The sequence below is a fragment of the Neltuma alba genome, unplaced genomic scaffold (assembly GCF_004799145.2).
Source record: "Neltuma alba isolate B1F8T4 unplaced genomic scaffold, ASM479914v2 tig00013416_pilon, whole genome shotgun sequence".
Lineage (NCBI taxonomy): Eukaryota > Viridiplantae > Streptophyta > Magnoliopsida > Fabales > Fabaceae > Neltuma > Neltuma alba.
In genome coordinates this window covers 15,387-31,390 of record NW_021637669.1, presented here as the reverse complement: position 1 = coordinate 31,390, position 16,004 = coordinate 15,387, and the positions used below count along the sequence as shown (strand labels likewise).

The window sequence follows — 16,004 nt, the reverse complement described above, 5'->3', positions numbered from 1 at the left end:
TGTTTTCTTTTCTTAGATCTCCTCCATGTATTTTTCCTCTCAGCGTTGCAAGTGGCATGCAGAAATTCCTCGGGCTCTAGTGGACTCACTTCCCTATCATGCGCACCAGCTCATCAAAATCTGACATCTTTCTTTGTCGCTCACCACCCCCATTTCCTTTATCCATGTTGAAGAGCTTTTGGTACACAGGACATTGGGGCACTCGGCTTACTTCGCCAGATGCGAGATTGAGAACTTGGGTCCTACCAGCCAACCCTGATTTTTGGGCAATCTGGGGTAGTGGGAGAATTTTCATCCTACAATCATGGCTCACGAACCCCATTTTTATGACACCACTTCGCCCTCTTTCCTTCGTTTAGGTCGTCTGGTTTCTACTCTCTCTCTCTCTTGTGGTGTTAAATATTATACAATTTTTCTCTTTTTCCAAAGATTATTATTAAAAACGAGTTTTGGAACTTAGTATTATAATTACGTCTGGTGGCTGTCGCTGTGTCTCTGCTGATCCTTGCTTCCCATGTGCTGCTAAGTTGGGTTTTTCGACCTCTTACTGTTCATTTCACTCTGTTTGGGGTAATTGGGTTCTCTGGCGTGTCCTCTGAACTTGGTGTCGGGGATGAAAAGCTCCAATTTTGAGGATAAATGAGTCTTGGTGTTCGAAGAACCAGCCTTTTCTCTTCGGCTATATGTGTTCATTTGACTAAGGTGGAATCGACTCTTCTTGGATCGAGTTTCTCTGGTAATAGAAAGTTGTTCTTTGTAATAGTAGTAATTACTATGTCGCTCATGCTTTCTGCTTCCTTTTTATAGCTTTTTTGTTTTTTTTTTTTGGGGTTAATGGAGTACTTTCCGCACTTCTGTTTCTATAGATTTGGATATAACAACCTTAGTTTGTTTGTTGAATCATTGATTGACTGACCCTATATAACGAACTTTAGTTTGTTAGTTGAATCATCGATTGACTGACCCTCCTTTGTGAGGTTTAAGGTTGCAAATTGCTAGAAGTCTGGACTTCCTTGCTCTTTTCTTCTTCCTCACTTCTTCAAAAGACCCTCCCACCCTCCCTAGACAGTGGTGAATAAAGTGTTGATTTTGAGTAAGTGGGTCTAGTAGTGGTTAATTCGTGGAATTGTATCTTCATTGAGCTTCCGTAAATCCTGGAATCATGCATACACATTGCTGAACTTAAGAGCATTTTAGTCAATTAATTCTCCATTTTCTATTGAGAATGTATATGGTTTCCAGATTTCTTTGTAGTGCTATAATGGTCTCTTTCATGTTTATTTTCGATTTTTTTTTAATTGATTTACATTCCAAAGTTGCATGTCATGGTATATGTAAAAGAGTACCATAGTTTAGATGCCTCTCAATGTATCGAAAAATCTTATAGGTCAACCCTCTAAAGCAAAATGCCACTTTGAAGTTCTGATTTGTTGATATTTCAAGTTATCTTTTACCAGGTTCGTAACAATTTCTGTTGTTTTTCAGGAATCTTTGAACATTCAGTTGAAAGCAGAGGATTTTGAAAGAAACGGCCTGCCATTAATGCATAATAGTTAGTTGCAGGTGTGAAATGGAAAATAAAATCATATGCCTTCCTGGGAAAAAGGGTTTAATGAATAGCTTGTGCAAAGATAGGGAATTATCAGATGATAACTCTTCAAAATTTTCTGATTCACAACCAAAGAAGTTGATCAAAAGAGCGAACTCACAAAGGACCGTAGTTATAGATGTTATCCAGTCGCAAGCTAACAAAGCTTTCTTGAAGGATATATTCTTCCGACGTGTTCATGGATTCAACCACAGGATACCAAGGCATGTGGTGAGTGTAGATGAGAAATATCTTCGCCGCTGCCTAGAATATATACACATGAGTGCATTGAAAGCAGGTCACTGCAATACACCCGTGAATTTAGGATACACAAACACGGGAATTTTGTCAGAAAGCTATGCTGACTTGATTCGTGGGGATGCTTGTGATTCAGGTGAGCTATTCTTTGAATGTCCTGAAGCAGCTGGGACTAGGAATGGAGGTATAAATGATCAAGCTTCAGAACACTGGACTATAGGTACAGTGATGGGGAGTAAGAGTATGATAAATATATTGAGTAATCCTCTGTTTCACCAGTTTCAGCATTCAGATAGCAATAACAGGTTCAGCAGGATGAATTTAACTGATGATAAAGGGTTTCTATGCTATGATTTCACGGACTCTCCTAGTGGTTTGAGTATCTCCTCACATAAACTAGAAAAGGAAGCACCGATGATGAAAAGCCACAAGTTTTGCTCTGCTTCTGCTAATAGAAATATGGCCTCTACTTCCAGCTCAGGCTCTACTTGTTCTGACCAGCTATCATCTACTTTTCCTATTCCTTCTCATGCAATGCTTCGATGCAAATGGAGGAAAGGAATTCCTCATTTTGTATTTTCTACAGATGATCAAAAGGAGGTCTATATGGCCATATTGAGAAAGGTAGATCCAGCAGATGTTAAGGCTTTGGACTATGTATACTTGTTCTATAGGAAAAGGGGTGGCCAAAAGGGCTGTCAGATCCCTGACAATGATTTGCAACTCGTTGGCAAGATGAATGTATCAACAACTTCTACACTTGGCCCAAACAATTATAAAGTTTTAGAAACTGCATTTGTGGTATTTGGTAACAATGAAAATCATGACAGAGAGATATATGCTTCAAGTCATACTCAAAGGAAGAACAAGGGGTTGTCAAAGGTGTCACAAGTATTCAGAACTAGTCCATCATCAAAACGCAGAGCTCTCTCAAACTTTGGCGGATCTGGTGCCATAGTGGAAAGTTGTCCTTTGAAGTCATATGCGCTACGTGAGAATGATGTAATAGAAACTAATGTTCCACCAAATTTTGAGTTGGCTGCTATTGTTGTGAAAGATCTTCTTCCTTATGGCAGGCCTGGCAAGGTAGGAGGTTGGGGTTTAAATTTTCTCAACAAATCTGGAGTCAAGCAAACTACATTGCCTTCTGAAAGTAGTCAAAAAACCAGTGATTGCTTGCCTGGCATGAACATTCTAATACCAGCAGGCCAACATGGTGGCCCAAGAACAAGAAAAGGCGGCCCGTCTAGCCTGATAGATCGATGGAGATCTGGGGGCTGTTGTGACTGTGGTGGCTGGGATGAGGGTTGCCCTCTGACAGTACTCCAGAGGAGATCGTTTGAAAGAGATTTTCTCCCTCAAGTAGATATGCAAGGAGAGTGCAAGTCAGTTGATTTAGTTAAGCAGGTCTGTTAATATTCTCATATTATGTTTGATGTTTTTTTGCTGTAGTTCATACTGACATTACACCTAATATCAATATAACTAAATAGAATTGGGGTAAATGATATTGTGATTACCTTCTTCTTTTTTAAGAAAATTTTTTTTTGCAATTATGAATAGATATGATAATGACCATTGTTCATTGATTGATCCAATGGCCACCAAGGTCTAATTTTTAATAGTTCCATATGTATTACTGCATTATGCTTTCCACATTTGCTGTACATATAAAGTCTTTGTATGAGTTTGTTGTTGCCGTCCTTCAAATTTTCAGGGATCAGGCGAGGTCAGCTCCACTTTGAGGATGGAGAAAGTTCATGATGATTTGTATTATATTCATTTTCAACCACTCTTGTCGCCACTGCAATCTTTGTCCATCGCCGTGGCAATAGTTCATTCACAGAGTCCTACTCTTCGGCCAGCCAGTGGACAGGATCTGTGATAACTAAAGTCAGGAATTGAAGTTATTTAGTCAGTCATAATTCTTTTAATTGTATTATAATAGAAATTACTGAGAAGATTTAGGAGTTTATACAAGAATCAGGCTTTTACTCCTTTGTTTATGGCTTTTATTTATTCATACTGGTAGAGGTTAACTAATTTGGGAGAACTAGCTATGCTTGTTTTCCCATTTTCAATTCCTAGACTAGAATGATTTGTAACCATCCTTTACCCTCGTTCTTTTTTCAAAGGGAAAGAATGTAAAATCTTTTGATGAAGAATATTTGGAAAATATTGGCATTGAGTTTTGGGTTTGTACAAGGTTGTTATCCTAAGGTAGCTTGAGTTACCCCTCTATATGAGAGGTTTTTGAAGATGGTTATACATACTACTATAATGGGTCATTAAGCTCAGATTTGTGGCATATTGGAGTTTCTGCATTTGTTTTTTGGCTTCTTGGCACAAAACAGTGGTTGCCACTTTTCTGATGGGAACCTCTGTACTGTATTTACCCTTGTTGCTTAATGGCATTGCTTCTTTGCGGCCTGTAGGGCAGTGCCAAATCTTACTTGTTTGGGCAAAAATAATGTTGAGAAGAAATGTCAATAAGACGAAAGTCGACAAATCAATTAAAAAAGATAACATTTTTAAGGATTTAACTTATCTTGGATTTTTCTGACAAATTTCACTGGTTTCTTGTTAATAACTGGTCCGCAATTGTCCCAAGGAAGTCCATGGTGTCTTTTTTTTTTTTTTGGTTATGCTTTTTTCTGGTTTAGAGAAAATAAAAACTGATTTCCAACTCCTAAACTTCTTCACCAAGAAGCCAACCTGAATTCCTGAAATAAATGTTTTTTTTTGGGTGTGAGAAGGATATTTTTTATATGTCCACTGTAAGTTCTATAAAAATGAGATTTTTGTTCGTCGCAATATGAGATTTACCTCTCTATCTATTTTTTCTCCATCATTTTATAATAAGAAAGTATTCAGTGAATCACGAAGAAGCTCTCAAGAGTCAAATCATGGCTGATTCATGGACAACGAATCAGAGAAGCTCAAGCTGGAAACATGGTCATGGGTTCCAAAGAGGCCTAAACTATTTCATGGACAATAAATAAGAGCTCATGGGAGGGCCTAGCCCATTGAATGGAAAGAAGTAGTATCTTGTTGTGGGCTACAAATTGGAGGAAGTTGGCGTTAGACCCTTACAAGAACAAAACTTCAACAATTGTAAAAAAAAAAAAAAAAACCAATGAGGCAAGCCTGCATGGCAATAATGCCTGACTCGAATCCTTAAACCCTAATTGAAAAGGCCACCTAGAATTCTAACCCGGACTTCCCTAATATAAGGCTCCTTATAAATGTCATCCAGTAAGCCCTTTGGCCTCGCTAGCACCGACAGAAGATTGCGAAGCGAGGTCAGTTCGCGAGGACTTGCTTCGTTTTTGTTATTTCATTTTGGTTATGCATGTGTATAAATAATGTATTGCTTAGAAAATGTATTTCTTGGAAAACCTAAGTATGTTTTCTAGCAAGCCTGAATATTTGACATCAAATGAAATGGCTCATGCTCATTTTGAAAGTAATATTTTTTTTTTGAGTAGGATGGTATTGCTGCCTCAGGTATCCCAGCACAATCGGTCAGACTAATCCCAGGTGCACTCGCAGGTATCGAGCCCATGACATGGTAGGAAAGGCGCCATGCGTTCCTGTTTGCGACCAGTCAGACCCGACCCTTGCAGGATTTGGTTAAACGTATGTGGTTATTGAAGAATATTTTGTTATGGTACTGTCCGAATCCATAGTTAAGGGTAAGATCTCTCGCTTTGTAAATTATGGGTCGAAGAAAACAATAAAACCTTTTGTATTATCTGCTTTTTAGGATCTGCAGATACTGCTGGTAACAAGATCAGGATGTCCCTAATCTTTGTTGAAATCACCAGCATAAAATATCTGCATTATATTGGTGAAGCTGATGGGTATCAAAGGTCGCCTGAGTAGATTGCCATTTACTTGACTTGGTGGCACTATTAGGGATGCTATTAAGAAAGGGGGCCCCTGATCTCAGGAAGAATGTTTTGCCCTCTTTGACTGTGAGACCTTGCAATGTGGTGAAGGATTGTATCTCCATGTATTTCAGAGGTCACATGCACAGTAAATTTCATTGGGTTGGTGTCGTCGCATCTATTATCCTGTCTTGCTTTTAACAGATGTTGCGAGACGTCTATTGAGGAGCGGGATGGCAATCTGAAATTTGATAATCCGTCATTTTAGAAGTGTCTTATGGCTGTTTTCCCCAAAAAGCTCATATTTGAATGGATGCTTGAACTTCTGGTGACTATATCTTCTGTTTGGTTTGGGTGAATCTGTGACAGACTTGCAGTGCTTATGTAGAGGCAATTAGACAACTTTTTCAAGCAATGATTTTCTTTGTGAGTTAGGGGGCATAAAGAATGTATAAATATCGCTGGTTCAACTCTAAACAGTGTCCTGATTTGTGCATATTGATGTGCATATAATGATGGATGCTTCTAGAGCCAGCTACATAAATGTTATCGGATATATCTAGTTGGATGTCTCTTAAATGGGATCCAACTTTTCGCTGTTCGATACATCTTCTGTTTGCTCCTTGTCCTGTTTTTATTTTCAATGGTTGATATATCATTATTCCCATGATCCCAGCCTTACTTCCTATCAACTACTGTACTTTGTCAATATTGAAACATGCCTTTTGCTTTATCTTTTTTTGTTTCTTGGCTGTTGTTATTAGTTTGATTTCTTTTAAGATGTGGAATGCCCGATGTGATATAATTGTTGCTTTAGAAAGATTTGATTAAATAAATTTATTATAAAAATGAATATCATGTGCCTTCTGAATGTTTAAGTCCTTCATTTCTGGTACCCTGAAAAACATTGCTTTCCCCAGACTTAAGTCATGTATCTCCCATAACGCACAATGGTTGATACAGTTACAAGTCTGGAAAATTAACAGAGTCCATCGTTACAGATGTGCTGGCCTTTTTAGTGCTGACATCTGCTCCACTGGGGCTCTACAATATTTACAAGACGTTATTCTTCTTTGGTCATTGATTATATTTAAAATAGTCATTACTTCTCAAGTTTCTGTTAGATCATTGTTTTGGTTTTATCAAATGGGGGGGGGGTTAAAATACTCAAATTATTGAGGAATATCACAAATCCAATTATCTGTTGGGGCTAGTTAAAATGTTTACAAAGAGAATTCTAATACTTGTTAGCTTACCTACCTAATTTCAATTGGCTCATGATATGTAACATGATTCCCCTGCTCTTCATTTGATTCAAACTGATTATCTTTTTCTTCAGCTACAGGTACAGCCATAACCCGACCAATTGAAGGCCCGGGATTGCTGCAGTCAGTGTAATCATTATGTTAGAGCTCAGAATAGCTAGGAAGATTGCCATTTATCAAATGGATCTTGTTGACTTTTCAACTATTTTTTTTCAATATCATAATTTTCCATATGACGGTTAAGGCAACACAGCTGTCTTCGACTTTTGATTCCGACTACAGAGTTTGGGATTGAATGATGTGAAATATTCTACTTGCTGATTTATCCATTAGCAAAGAAATATTAAATATGACTTGAAATTATTTGATTTCACTTTAATTTATAACTTTTAAAAGTGAATCATGAACTTTACTACCCATCACATCGTAAGTTCAACCGAAATTAACGTTGAGTTACATTTGATTTGTCTAAATTATAATAATTCCTTTCAAGGTTCAAGTGATTTCAGCACGCTACCAAAGGATTCGAAGCATTCACGAGTATCTGTATTACTTCCTACTCGTTTTTCTATTCCATGTCCCCTTCAATTGGAGCAGCCAGGATTTTACCTTGTTCGAAGGTTTCAACCCAATAAGTCTTGAATTGGTTCATTTGACGATGTATGACTCCTCTGTCAAAATTTTCTAAATCCTAACTATGTTTAGCTTTTAACTTGTTCATTCTTTGGCTGTGAGCCACGATCACATTGAATAATACACCGCAAAATAGTCTGTATTTATCTGACGTGCTTGACATGTGAAGTCGTAATTGAGGTGACTTGAATACGTTTTGCGAAAAACTATATAGCTGATTCCATCAATTACATCAATTAAATGTTTTATAAAAAGTTTAACAAACTAGTATTCTTGCCCGTGATGATATGATTTAAATTAGAAGTATTATAATTATAGACTAAGAATTGAATTGACATTAAGGATCAAAACAATTAACCAAAAAATGTGAATCAAAATTATGAAATATATTTAATAAACAATATCAAATCAATGAAAAAAAAACTTAACATGTGGATATTTGTCCTATGAATTCAGGAGACAACACCTGGATGTTAGTTGGCATCAATGAAGTGGAGTCGTGATGGCCATGTCGACAGAGATGCTCCATGAAGCAAGTGAACACATCCTTGTGAATATTGCAATGGTTTCAATAATTAGTCATTTTCTTAGTGGAGATCATGAAAAAGTGGACCATCTTTGCTGTCGTTCCTTGCTATGTACTTGAAACTACAAACAAAACCAGAACGTGATTCCAATTTCCCAATCGCAGGATTTATGAGACAAATGGAGGCGTACAGTATTCCTGTCAGTTCGTAGCCTGTGACTTTCAGACATCTCAGACGGTTTAAATCCTTCTGCATTAGGAAAAATATAAAAATGAAAAATAAAACTTTGTTTTTAAGACATGATTGCCTGATTATAATCAATCTAAATTCATCAAGGCCTTTGCCAGCGATGGCAGCATGTGAAGGCGGCGCGGCAAGTCAAGTTTCCAGCAAACCCATGTGAGGTCATGTCTTATGCTGAATCCATGGCAGACATAAATAAGGCTTTCAGTCTCCAATCCATTTAGTTCCTCAAACTGTGTTATTTTCTAAAAATGGGTAAAATTCTTGGGTATTGTTTGGGTTTCTTGTGCCTTTTGATTCCTCTTGCTGCTGCAGATTGGAATATATTGAACCAGAGGACCCGTAATGGGTTGAAGATCAGCTTGAAGAATTATTGTGTGAGTTGGCGAATGAATGTTGAACTGCACAACACTAGAGACTTTGAAGTTGTGCCTGAAGAATGCACATACTACATTGGGAAATATGTCAGATCCACTCAGTACAGAGTCGATTCAGAAATTGCCACTGAGGAATGCTTGGTTTATCTTAGCACCAGCTGCAATCTGAAGAAAGACTCCAGGGACGCTTGGATTTTTGACATAGATGATACTCTGCTTTCAACAGTTCCTTACTACAAAGAAAATTTATACGGGTAACTTTGATTCAATCTCATCTACTAGTTTTTCTTGGCCACATTACATTAAGTGCTCTTTGTTTGTCATTTTCACTCTAATATCCTTGGTTTCAAACAGAAAGGCATAGACAATAGCATAAACTATGGTATTACACCCCATTTTACTTATAAAATGCCAATGTGATGGCATTCTCATAACAGACGGTTCCTTGAGTTCTTAGTCAAGCACTGTGAATGATGGGCTTTCTTGATTAAAAACAGAGGAAATAAATTGAACTTGACATCCCTAGAGGAATGGATGAGCAAAGCCAAGGCTCCCGCTCTTGATCACTCCTTGAAGCTTTTCAATGAACTGAAGTCCAGAGGAGTTCAGATCATTTTGGTTTCTGCAAGGAGAGAGCATCTCAGAGCAGCCACCATTGACAACCTTGTCCGGGTTGGTTATCATGGCTGGGCTGGTCTTGTATTGAGGTCAGTACATCCCTGTCCTTCCTTTAGTATATCTCATTGCTACTGTATATGTTCTTACCCTCTTTGATTTCATTTTCTGGCTGGTGTTTGAATTTTTGCAGAGATTATGCTGATGAATTGGTATCAGTACAGAAATACAAGTCTGATGCGAGGAAAAAACTAATCAGTGAGGGCTATCGCATTTGGGGCATTGTTGGGGACCAATACAGCAGCATTGAAGGGCTTCCAAGCGCTGGAAGGACATTTAAACTACCAAATCCAATGTACTATGTTGCCTAATATGCTACGTAACGTAATAGTATTCTTTTCTACCCTTTTCTGAATCTCATAAAAGCAGCATTTGATGTGAGAAATAAGTTCCCATTTAAAGGAAACAGAAGCCAGCCAGCTGGGTTTTCTTTATGCCTCTTCATTGTAGAATTTGTTGTCTCAAATTTGCAGAAACTGAATAAAGTAGGTAAGTTTAACATTGTAGTGGCATTTCACTGATATGAAAAAAACTACATTACATGAACCAGTTACAAATTACAACGAGTGGTAATACAGGACTGTGAAGTGATGGTATTGAACTATCAGAGCTCATGGATGAGTAGATCTCAAAGCTAATGTTCCAAGATTTTCACATCAGATGACATGAGTTCACCTTTCATTTACAGCATCAATCGCTAATCAGACCAATCAAACCAAACAGCAGAGTCTACCATATACTCCTAATTGCTTCGACCCAAGTTACCTGCCCGCATTTTGGCACAATATTCAAATAAACTCCCATCATAGCAGCGCCTTACTGCTTCTTTAGAAAGTAAACCTTCACTGTCTCTAGCAAGAAGGTACAGATACCCCCATTCCATTTTAGATACAACCCTAAAAACACATTCCATTAGTATGTTTCAGACTTGAGAACTTTCAAGGGCCAAGAAGCTTTCATGTGAGGAATGCTGTCATTTTAGTTCCATATTGCCATTTATATAAAGTAAATCAACTATTAACAGAATACCATATGACAAAGCAATTGAAAAAAAGGTATACATATTTACCAGCCAAAGGGATCAAATGCATTTCGATTTCCCTCGGTCATTTCCCAGAGCTCTCCAAGTGTGAGCTTGTCAGGCACTGTGCGAGCATACTTACTAAACATGTGCTCTAGATTTGCTGGTACGTAGCTGCAGTTTCATTAAGCCATATTGTCAAACGCTCGGTAATCAAATTGCATGCTTGACATATTGCGCCAAATAGCTGCTCATAATTGCCTACCGTCCTTCCGTATCATAAACTCCGGCGTCACTCCCATGCTTTATTCTGTGAATGTTGTGTATATATATCGGAAACAAAAGAGAAGGTATCCAACTCTGCAAAATTGCATTTTTCTTAGTGTTTATATATTCCATAGGCTTATAGCTATTTGTGCGCTTCGAAGTTCAAACTTAAATTGTATAGTAAATGCATATATTACTCTTAAACATGATTACAATTGAAGGAACAATGGAACAATGTAGGCATGAGGAACTAAATCACCAAGGGAACTTTCAGAAGTAGATCAAATTTTAGATCACATTTCTCTGTTTTTTTTTTTTTTCCCCTTCTTGTTTTCTAAGATGAGTTGGATGAGCGACTTACAGGCTGAGTAGGATAGCTCATAGACAAATTGACGCAAACTGCCATAAGGAAAGAGGCAAAGATGTTAAATCCAACTGCTCGCAGGCCTGAACATGTCAAAAACAGATTTTTGAGAATCTATTTTTAACAAGTTGAGCATGACCTTTTTTTTTGGGGGGGGGGGAGGACGACCCTGCGCTACCCTTGTAAGTTTAGGACAGTTGAAAGATCATAATGGCTATCAGCAAACAACAACAGCTCTTAAATCTTACCCATGTAAGTTTCCCAAGGGTAAACAATTCCATTGTCATCTCGATCAAAAAAGGCACAGTGCTGCTGAAGAACAGTCAAGTTGTGGTGCCTATGTTGTGGAGTACCATGTGGGTGTCTTGTGTCGGGAGCTGTCAATGCTCTGGGCATGTCTGCCAACAGATGGACCCATGAAAAACGAAGTGTTAGTGAAGGCACTCTGTTTCTTTCTCCATAACATTAAAAAACACAAAAAGGTCTACGAGAAAGATGAGCAATGAAATGAAACTACTTACATGGCTTGGGAAGAAAAGTTTCCAAGTCATCTCTGACCCTTCTCTGTGCAGTAACGGGTGCATTGTAAGCCTCAGTTATGAGTGATTCCCTCTCTATCTCTCCTTCCATTATGTTTGAAACTCTTCTTCCTCAAGCTTTCTTTGGCTACAATACTCAGGGTTAGTATATATGCGATACTTATTGAAGAACATGAACGTTCATTTTAGTTGCAGATAATGGGGTTGAGAAGCAGAGAAGAGAAGGTTCATCTAGATGTACACAAAAGGCAAGAGACAGCAAAGCTCCACAGATTTACGTGGCTTGCATGCGTAATTTTATGATGCATATTTGTTGAATCTTGTACAGTGTTCATGCATGTACATGCTGTCTTTGCTGCTTATGCTCTGAATTCTGCATTCCCATCCTTTTCACATACCTAGCATGAAACTGACGTTTTTGGAGGACAGCTTGGTGTCACTGGTTCATGTTTAAGCATTATTATTAGGCCTACAAAAGGAATAACTTTCCCAGATTAATACTTCTTTCTATGAAAGAAATTGTTAGATTGATTAATTCTATATTTTAAATTATTAAGTTAGCAAATTATCCTTTCACTTCTTGGAGTAAGAGTTTGTGCATTTTACGAAATCATTAGCAACTGTTGAAAAGTAAAACTGGGAATATATTGGACAAGAGTCAAGAAACACATAATTTCAGAAAATAATAAACAGTGATATTTTTATACATATAAAGATCAATTGTATTTCTTCACTAAATCTAATTTTTATTTTTTTTGACCAGCACTTCACTGAATCTAATTTTACTTTTAGAACCATCGAAATTCAATTAAAAAAGGCCTCTCGATTAGAATAACTTTTTTCATTATAATAGTTATTAAAAGTATCCCTTTAACTCAAAATAATACTAAGGCAACTAAAATTACAGGTGATATAGCAGCCTTAAGCATAGTATCTCTCTACACTTGTAATGAGCTAAGGATCAAAACTCAAGTCATGACAACCAATATTTTTTTTTTTTGTTGCTAAAGTATAGACATCTTCCTATTGAAAGCAATCATATTCGAGGCATTATCTGGCACTAAATATAGACATCTCTTTCAGCTGGAATTCAAATCTAGGTTCATTACGTTGTGAAGGACTAGTTTTTTTTACTAGACTCAATCCTAGTACCAATATTACAATTAGTGCTGGGACATGAATCTTTCTTGATGATATTCCTTAACATCTTTGGGCTATATAGTCATATGCCCAATATGAGGGTTTAGTCTTAGACCCATAAAGAGCCCAAAAGCGGGGGAAGAACAATAATATCTGGTCATTAAACCTCAGATTTGTCAGCCTTTGTTCTCCGCGGAAGGGATGGCGAGCGAAGCAGTAGTTGAAAGTGCTGAAGCTGTGGCCGCGTCGACGGAGGCGGTGGCGCCGGAGACAGGTTCCAAGCATACACTGGATAGAAAGTGGACTTTTTGGTTCGATAATCAAACAAAGTCTAAGCAAGGTGCTGCTTGGGGAACCTCGCTTCGCAAGGTTTACACCTTTGACACCGTCGAGGAGTTCTGGTGGTACGTTTTCCTATCGCGTGATTTTTTTTTTTCATTTCTTTTTGATATTTTTTGCGGGAGATTTAGCTGGTCGTTATGGATTCGGAGAATTTCAAGGGCCGCTAGACGAAAGTTTGATGAGATCATAGATCTCCTGAGGTTGTTTTGTTGGGAGAGGCTCTGTTGATCCACCGTCTCGAAGTTTCTGTATGTTTTGTTTAGAAAAGTTTTTCATATACAAAGCATGGGATCAAATGATGCTATGGGGTTTTAAGAGATTTCTGTTGTTACTCTTTTGCATCAGATTTGCTAATAACAAGACATTTGTAACGTAATATCCTCCTGTAGTTTGTATGACCAGATATTTAAGCCCAGCAAACTGCCTGGCAATGCGGATTTCCACCTGTTCAAAACTGGAATTGAACCGAAATGGGAAGATCCTGAGTGCGCTAGTGGAGGAAAGTGGACTGCGGCCTGCAGCAGAAAGGCTATCTTGGATACCATGTGGCTTGAAACTGTAATGATATTGCTGGCCATTCTGTTCTTTTGGCAAAATACATGAGAATCTTATATACAGTTTTTTTTAATTATTTGATTCTTGTTCTATAGTTAATGGCTTTGATTGGGGAGCAATTTGATGAGGGTGAGGACATATGTGGTGTGGTTGCCAGTGTGCGCCAGAGGCAGGACAAAATTTCATTATGGACAAAGACAGCAGCAAACGAGGCTGCGCAGGTCTGGTTTCTTTCTAACTAATACTTGCAACGTCACTTAAAGTAATTTGTTTATAGTATAGCATCCTTTTATGTTGTAAAATCCATCGATAGTTGAGTTTATGTTGAACTTCTCAGAATGGACGATACCTATAGTCATCTCATAGGAAAAGTAAATGATTTTGCCGCTTTCCCAAGCACTGCCCCGTGTTAGAAATTACATAATTGTTTTATATAAGTTCAACATCGCCCCTGGGGGTTGGGGAGCACACTCTTCTGCCATTTTTATTCATCTTTGCATGTTGGTGGGGAAGTTGTTTTTATTTTATTTTATTTTATTTTTCTGGGTGGGGGTGGGGGAGAGGGGAGCATCTCCTCAGATCCGTCTACGACTATATGCTGGCATGTAAAAGCCATCCTGTCTTCTTCATGTAGTTGACTTGTTATTACTAATGATTTGGGCTTAACCATGATGTCCTCATGGTCTAATGTAATTGCATAAATTGAGAGAGAGTCAAAACCTTTGAATATGGAGCTGGTACTATTTCAAAATCATTTGGGATCTCCATTAAAGAAAATGGAAGATTTGTGATTTTGGAAACTGGAAAGGAGCTCACTATATGCCAACGATGATTTTGCTATAACTGGAATTTGATTTGGTTAATGATGCATTAGTTTTATAGGCAGCAATCTTTTAACTCCGGGAAAGACATGCAACTGAATGGGAAAGATTGAGAGTCTTGGGTAGACTCGGTCTATCTTGATTAGATTTGTGAATTTCTCATGTCTTAGGCTCTTAGCATCCTTCTTTCAATCTTTCACCAGGAGACAAGTTTAAGGGTATGGATATAGCGTGCTTGTTTAAATTGAATATGAGATAAATGGACGTGAATTATGTATGTATTAGGACTCGAAGTATGTCTAGTTTAGGAGTGGGTCCCTGATTTTTGTTCCATCCCTTTCTCCTGCCTAGCAAATTTTACTTGTTCTTGAAAGAATCTAAATTCAAGAGTGAATTATTTGTTACAGCTCTTACTCTTCCCTATACTGTCAGGTTGTCTTCTCAAGGGTGTATGTGTCCGATGTCGTATTCCAAATTTTATCAATAACTCTACAGTGCATTTATGATTGAACGGCCTGTTTATATTTGTTTATGTGTCTTTTAATATCAATTGATAACGTAGTGTCCCTGCGGATTCAACGAGTTCCAGAATTGTATTGATTCTGTTCTGACTAGTTACATCTCTTCTTTGCCAAAGTCAGTGATATGTTTTGTTCATCCGATTGTGAAGTTAGTTTACCAAAACTCATCACGTCACTTTTGATGTGAGATTTTTACGGTTTTGAAATGTGTGCAGATGAGCATTGGGAGGAAATGGAAGGAGATCATTGACGTCAATGATAAGATCCATTACAGCGCTCATGTATATTTCTGCTCTACTCTTTTTTTTTTTTTCCAGATTGACTATCAAATAATATTATCCGTAATTTAATTTTCTCTACATGGTGTAGGATGATTCGAAGAGGGATAGATCAGCAAAGAGTCGATACAGTGTGTGATCTCTTAGTGGATCGTTCCTTGCTTTTATGCCAGTCTTTTAACCTATTTGTGCCATGTGTATTAGAGCATAGATTTTTGGTTCAAACATTAGTTTCCTTTGTTTTTTTTCCCTTGCTCTCTTCTGGATGTATTACCAAAAGAATATTGATTTTTGTAGCACTATAGAATGTTTTGCATCAACATGGACCGCGATTTGTACTGATTCTGTGCAGTTTTTCTTGTTCATCCCCCCCCCCCCCCCCCAAAGTTTGAAGAATCACTCAAGCTCCTTCTGAACTGATGCAAATGAGTACATCGGTGAAGGGAAACAGAACGGGAGTTCATTTTGAGGCCAAATTCTAGATGCATGGTGTGTTTGGTTTCATATTGAACTATGGTTTTTGGTTATTTTAGCGTTAGCAATCAAGTCAACCTGATGAGTCAGAAAAACCGTTATATATGTACTAGTTCTGATTTTTAATATAAAAATTAGTTGATTAATTTGAATAAATTAAAAAAATTAATTAAATTAATTATTTGTGATAAATAAGTGTTGTTTTCTTAAAGTATTTTTATTAATG

General features: G+C 37.6%; 4 protein-coding genes across 5 annotated transcripts; 3 read left to right on the top strand and 1 right to left on the bottom strand.

Moving 5' to 3' along the window:
• The first annotated feature begins 535 nt into the window (after window positions 1-535).
• Window positions 536-3,846, top strand: LOC114737204 (uncharacterized). 2 transcript variants are annotated; one of them, XM_028925110.1, is made up of 4 exons: window positions 536-736; window positions 1,486-2,537; window positions 2,565-3,253; window positions 3,564-3,846. In XM_028925110.1, the coding sequence occupies exons 2-4, from the start codon at window positions 1,571-1,573 to the stop codon at window positions 3,729-3,731; spliced, it is 1,824 nt and encodes a 607-aa protein (XP_028780943.1). In that variant the 5' UTR covers window positions 536-736; window positions 1,486-1,570; the 3' UTR covers window positions 3,732-3,846. The 2 variants fall into 2 exon arrangements, with proteins under 2 accessions (XP_028780943.1, XP_028780942.1); XM_028925109.1 differs by having other exon boundaries at window positions 1,486-3,253.
• Window positions 3,847-8,655: 4,809 nt separating this feature from the next.
• On the top strand, window positions 8,656-9,816 carry LOC114737211 (stem 28 kDa glycoprotein-like). Its single transcript, XM_028925116.1, has 3 exons — window positions 8,656-9,035; window positions 9,279-9,488; window positions 9,590-9,816. Exons 1-3 carry the CDS (start codon window positions 8,656-8,658, stop codon window positions 9,765-9,767), a joined length of 768 nt encoding a protein of 255 aa, XP_028780949.1. The 3' UTR covers window positions 9,768-9,816.
• Window positions 9,817-10,090: 274 nt separating this feature from the next.
• On the bottom strand, window positions 10,091-12,117 carry LOC114737207 (peroxygenase-like). Its single transcript, XM_028925114.1, has 8 exons — window positions 12,046-12,117; window positions 11,630-11,774; window positions 11,357-11,506; window positions 11,106-11,191; window positions 10,743-10,837; window positions 10,526-10,651; window positions 10,222-10,352; window positions 10,091-10,131 (listed from the first exon to the last, which is right to left on the bottom strand). The coding sequence occupies exons 2-8, from the start codon at window positions 11,736-11,738 to the stop codon at window positions 10,091-10,093; spliced, it is 738 nt and encodes a 245-aa protein (XP_028780947.1). The 5' UTR covers window positions 11,739-11,774; window positions 12,046-12,117.
• Window positions 12,118-12,951: 834 nt separating this feature from the next.
• Window positions 12,952-15,649, top strand: LOC114737212 (eukaryotic translation initiation factor-like). Its single transcript, XM_028925117.1, has 5 exons — window positions 12,952-13,191; window positions 13,519-13,687; window positions 13,780-13,905; window positions 15,242-15,307; window positions 15,396-15,649. The coding sequence occupies exons 1-5, from the start codon at window positions 12,989-12,991 to the stop codon at window positions 15,441-15,443; spliced, it is 612 nt and encodes a 203-aa protein (XP_028780950.1). The 5' UTR covers window positions 12,952-12,988; the 3' UTR covers window positions 15,444-15,649.
• The last annotated feature ends 355 nt before the right edge of the window (window positions 15,650-16,004 follow it).

Bases quoted from the DNA above. Each gene is read 5' to 3' on its own strand.
- LOC114737204 (XM_028925109.1), top strand. From the start codon at position 1,571: ATGGAAAATAAAATCATATGCCTTCCTGGGAAAAAGGGTTTAATGAAT. The intron at 3,254-3,563 runs GTCTGTTAATAT...TCAAATTTTCAG, and splicing joins CAGTTGATTTAGTTAAGCAG to GGATCAGGCGAGGTCAGCTC.
- LOC114737211 (XM_028925116.1), top strand. From the start codon at position 8,656: ATGGGTAAAATTCTTGGGTATTGTTTGGGTTTCTTGTGCCTTTTGATT. The intron at 9,036-9,278 runs GTAACTTTGATT...GATTAAAAACAG, and splicing joins TACAAAGAAAATTTATACGG to AGGAAATAAATTGAACTTGA. The intron at 9,489-9,589 runs GTCAGTACATCC...GAATTTTTGCAG, and splicing joins TGGGCTGGTCTTGTATTGAG to AGATTATGCTGATGAATTGG.
- LOC114737207 (XM_028925114.1), bottom strand. From the start codon at position 11,738: ATGGAAGGAGAGATAGAGAGGGAATCACTCATAACTGAGGCTTACAAT. The intron at 11,507-11,629 runs GTAAGTAGTTTC...ATCTGTTGGCAG, and splicing joins AACTTTTCTTCCCAAGCCAT to ACATGCCCAGAGCATTGACA. The intron at 11,192-11,356 runs GTAAGATTTAAG...TGACATGTTCAG, and splicing joins CCCTTGGGAAACTTACATGG to GCCTGCGAGCAGTTGGATTT.
- LOC114737212 (XM_028925117.1), top strand. From the start codon at position 12,989: ATGGCGAGCGAAGCAGTAGTTGAAAGTGCTGAAGCTGTGGCCGCGTCG. The intron at 13,192-13,518 runs GTACGTTTTCCT...ATCCTCCTGTAG, and splicing joins ACCGTCGAGGAGTTCTGGTG to TTTGTATGACCAGATATTTA. The intron at 15,308-15,395 runs GTATATTTCTGC...TACATGGTGTAG, and splicing joins AGATCCATTACAGCGCTCAT to GATGATTCGAAGAGGGATAG.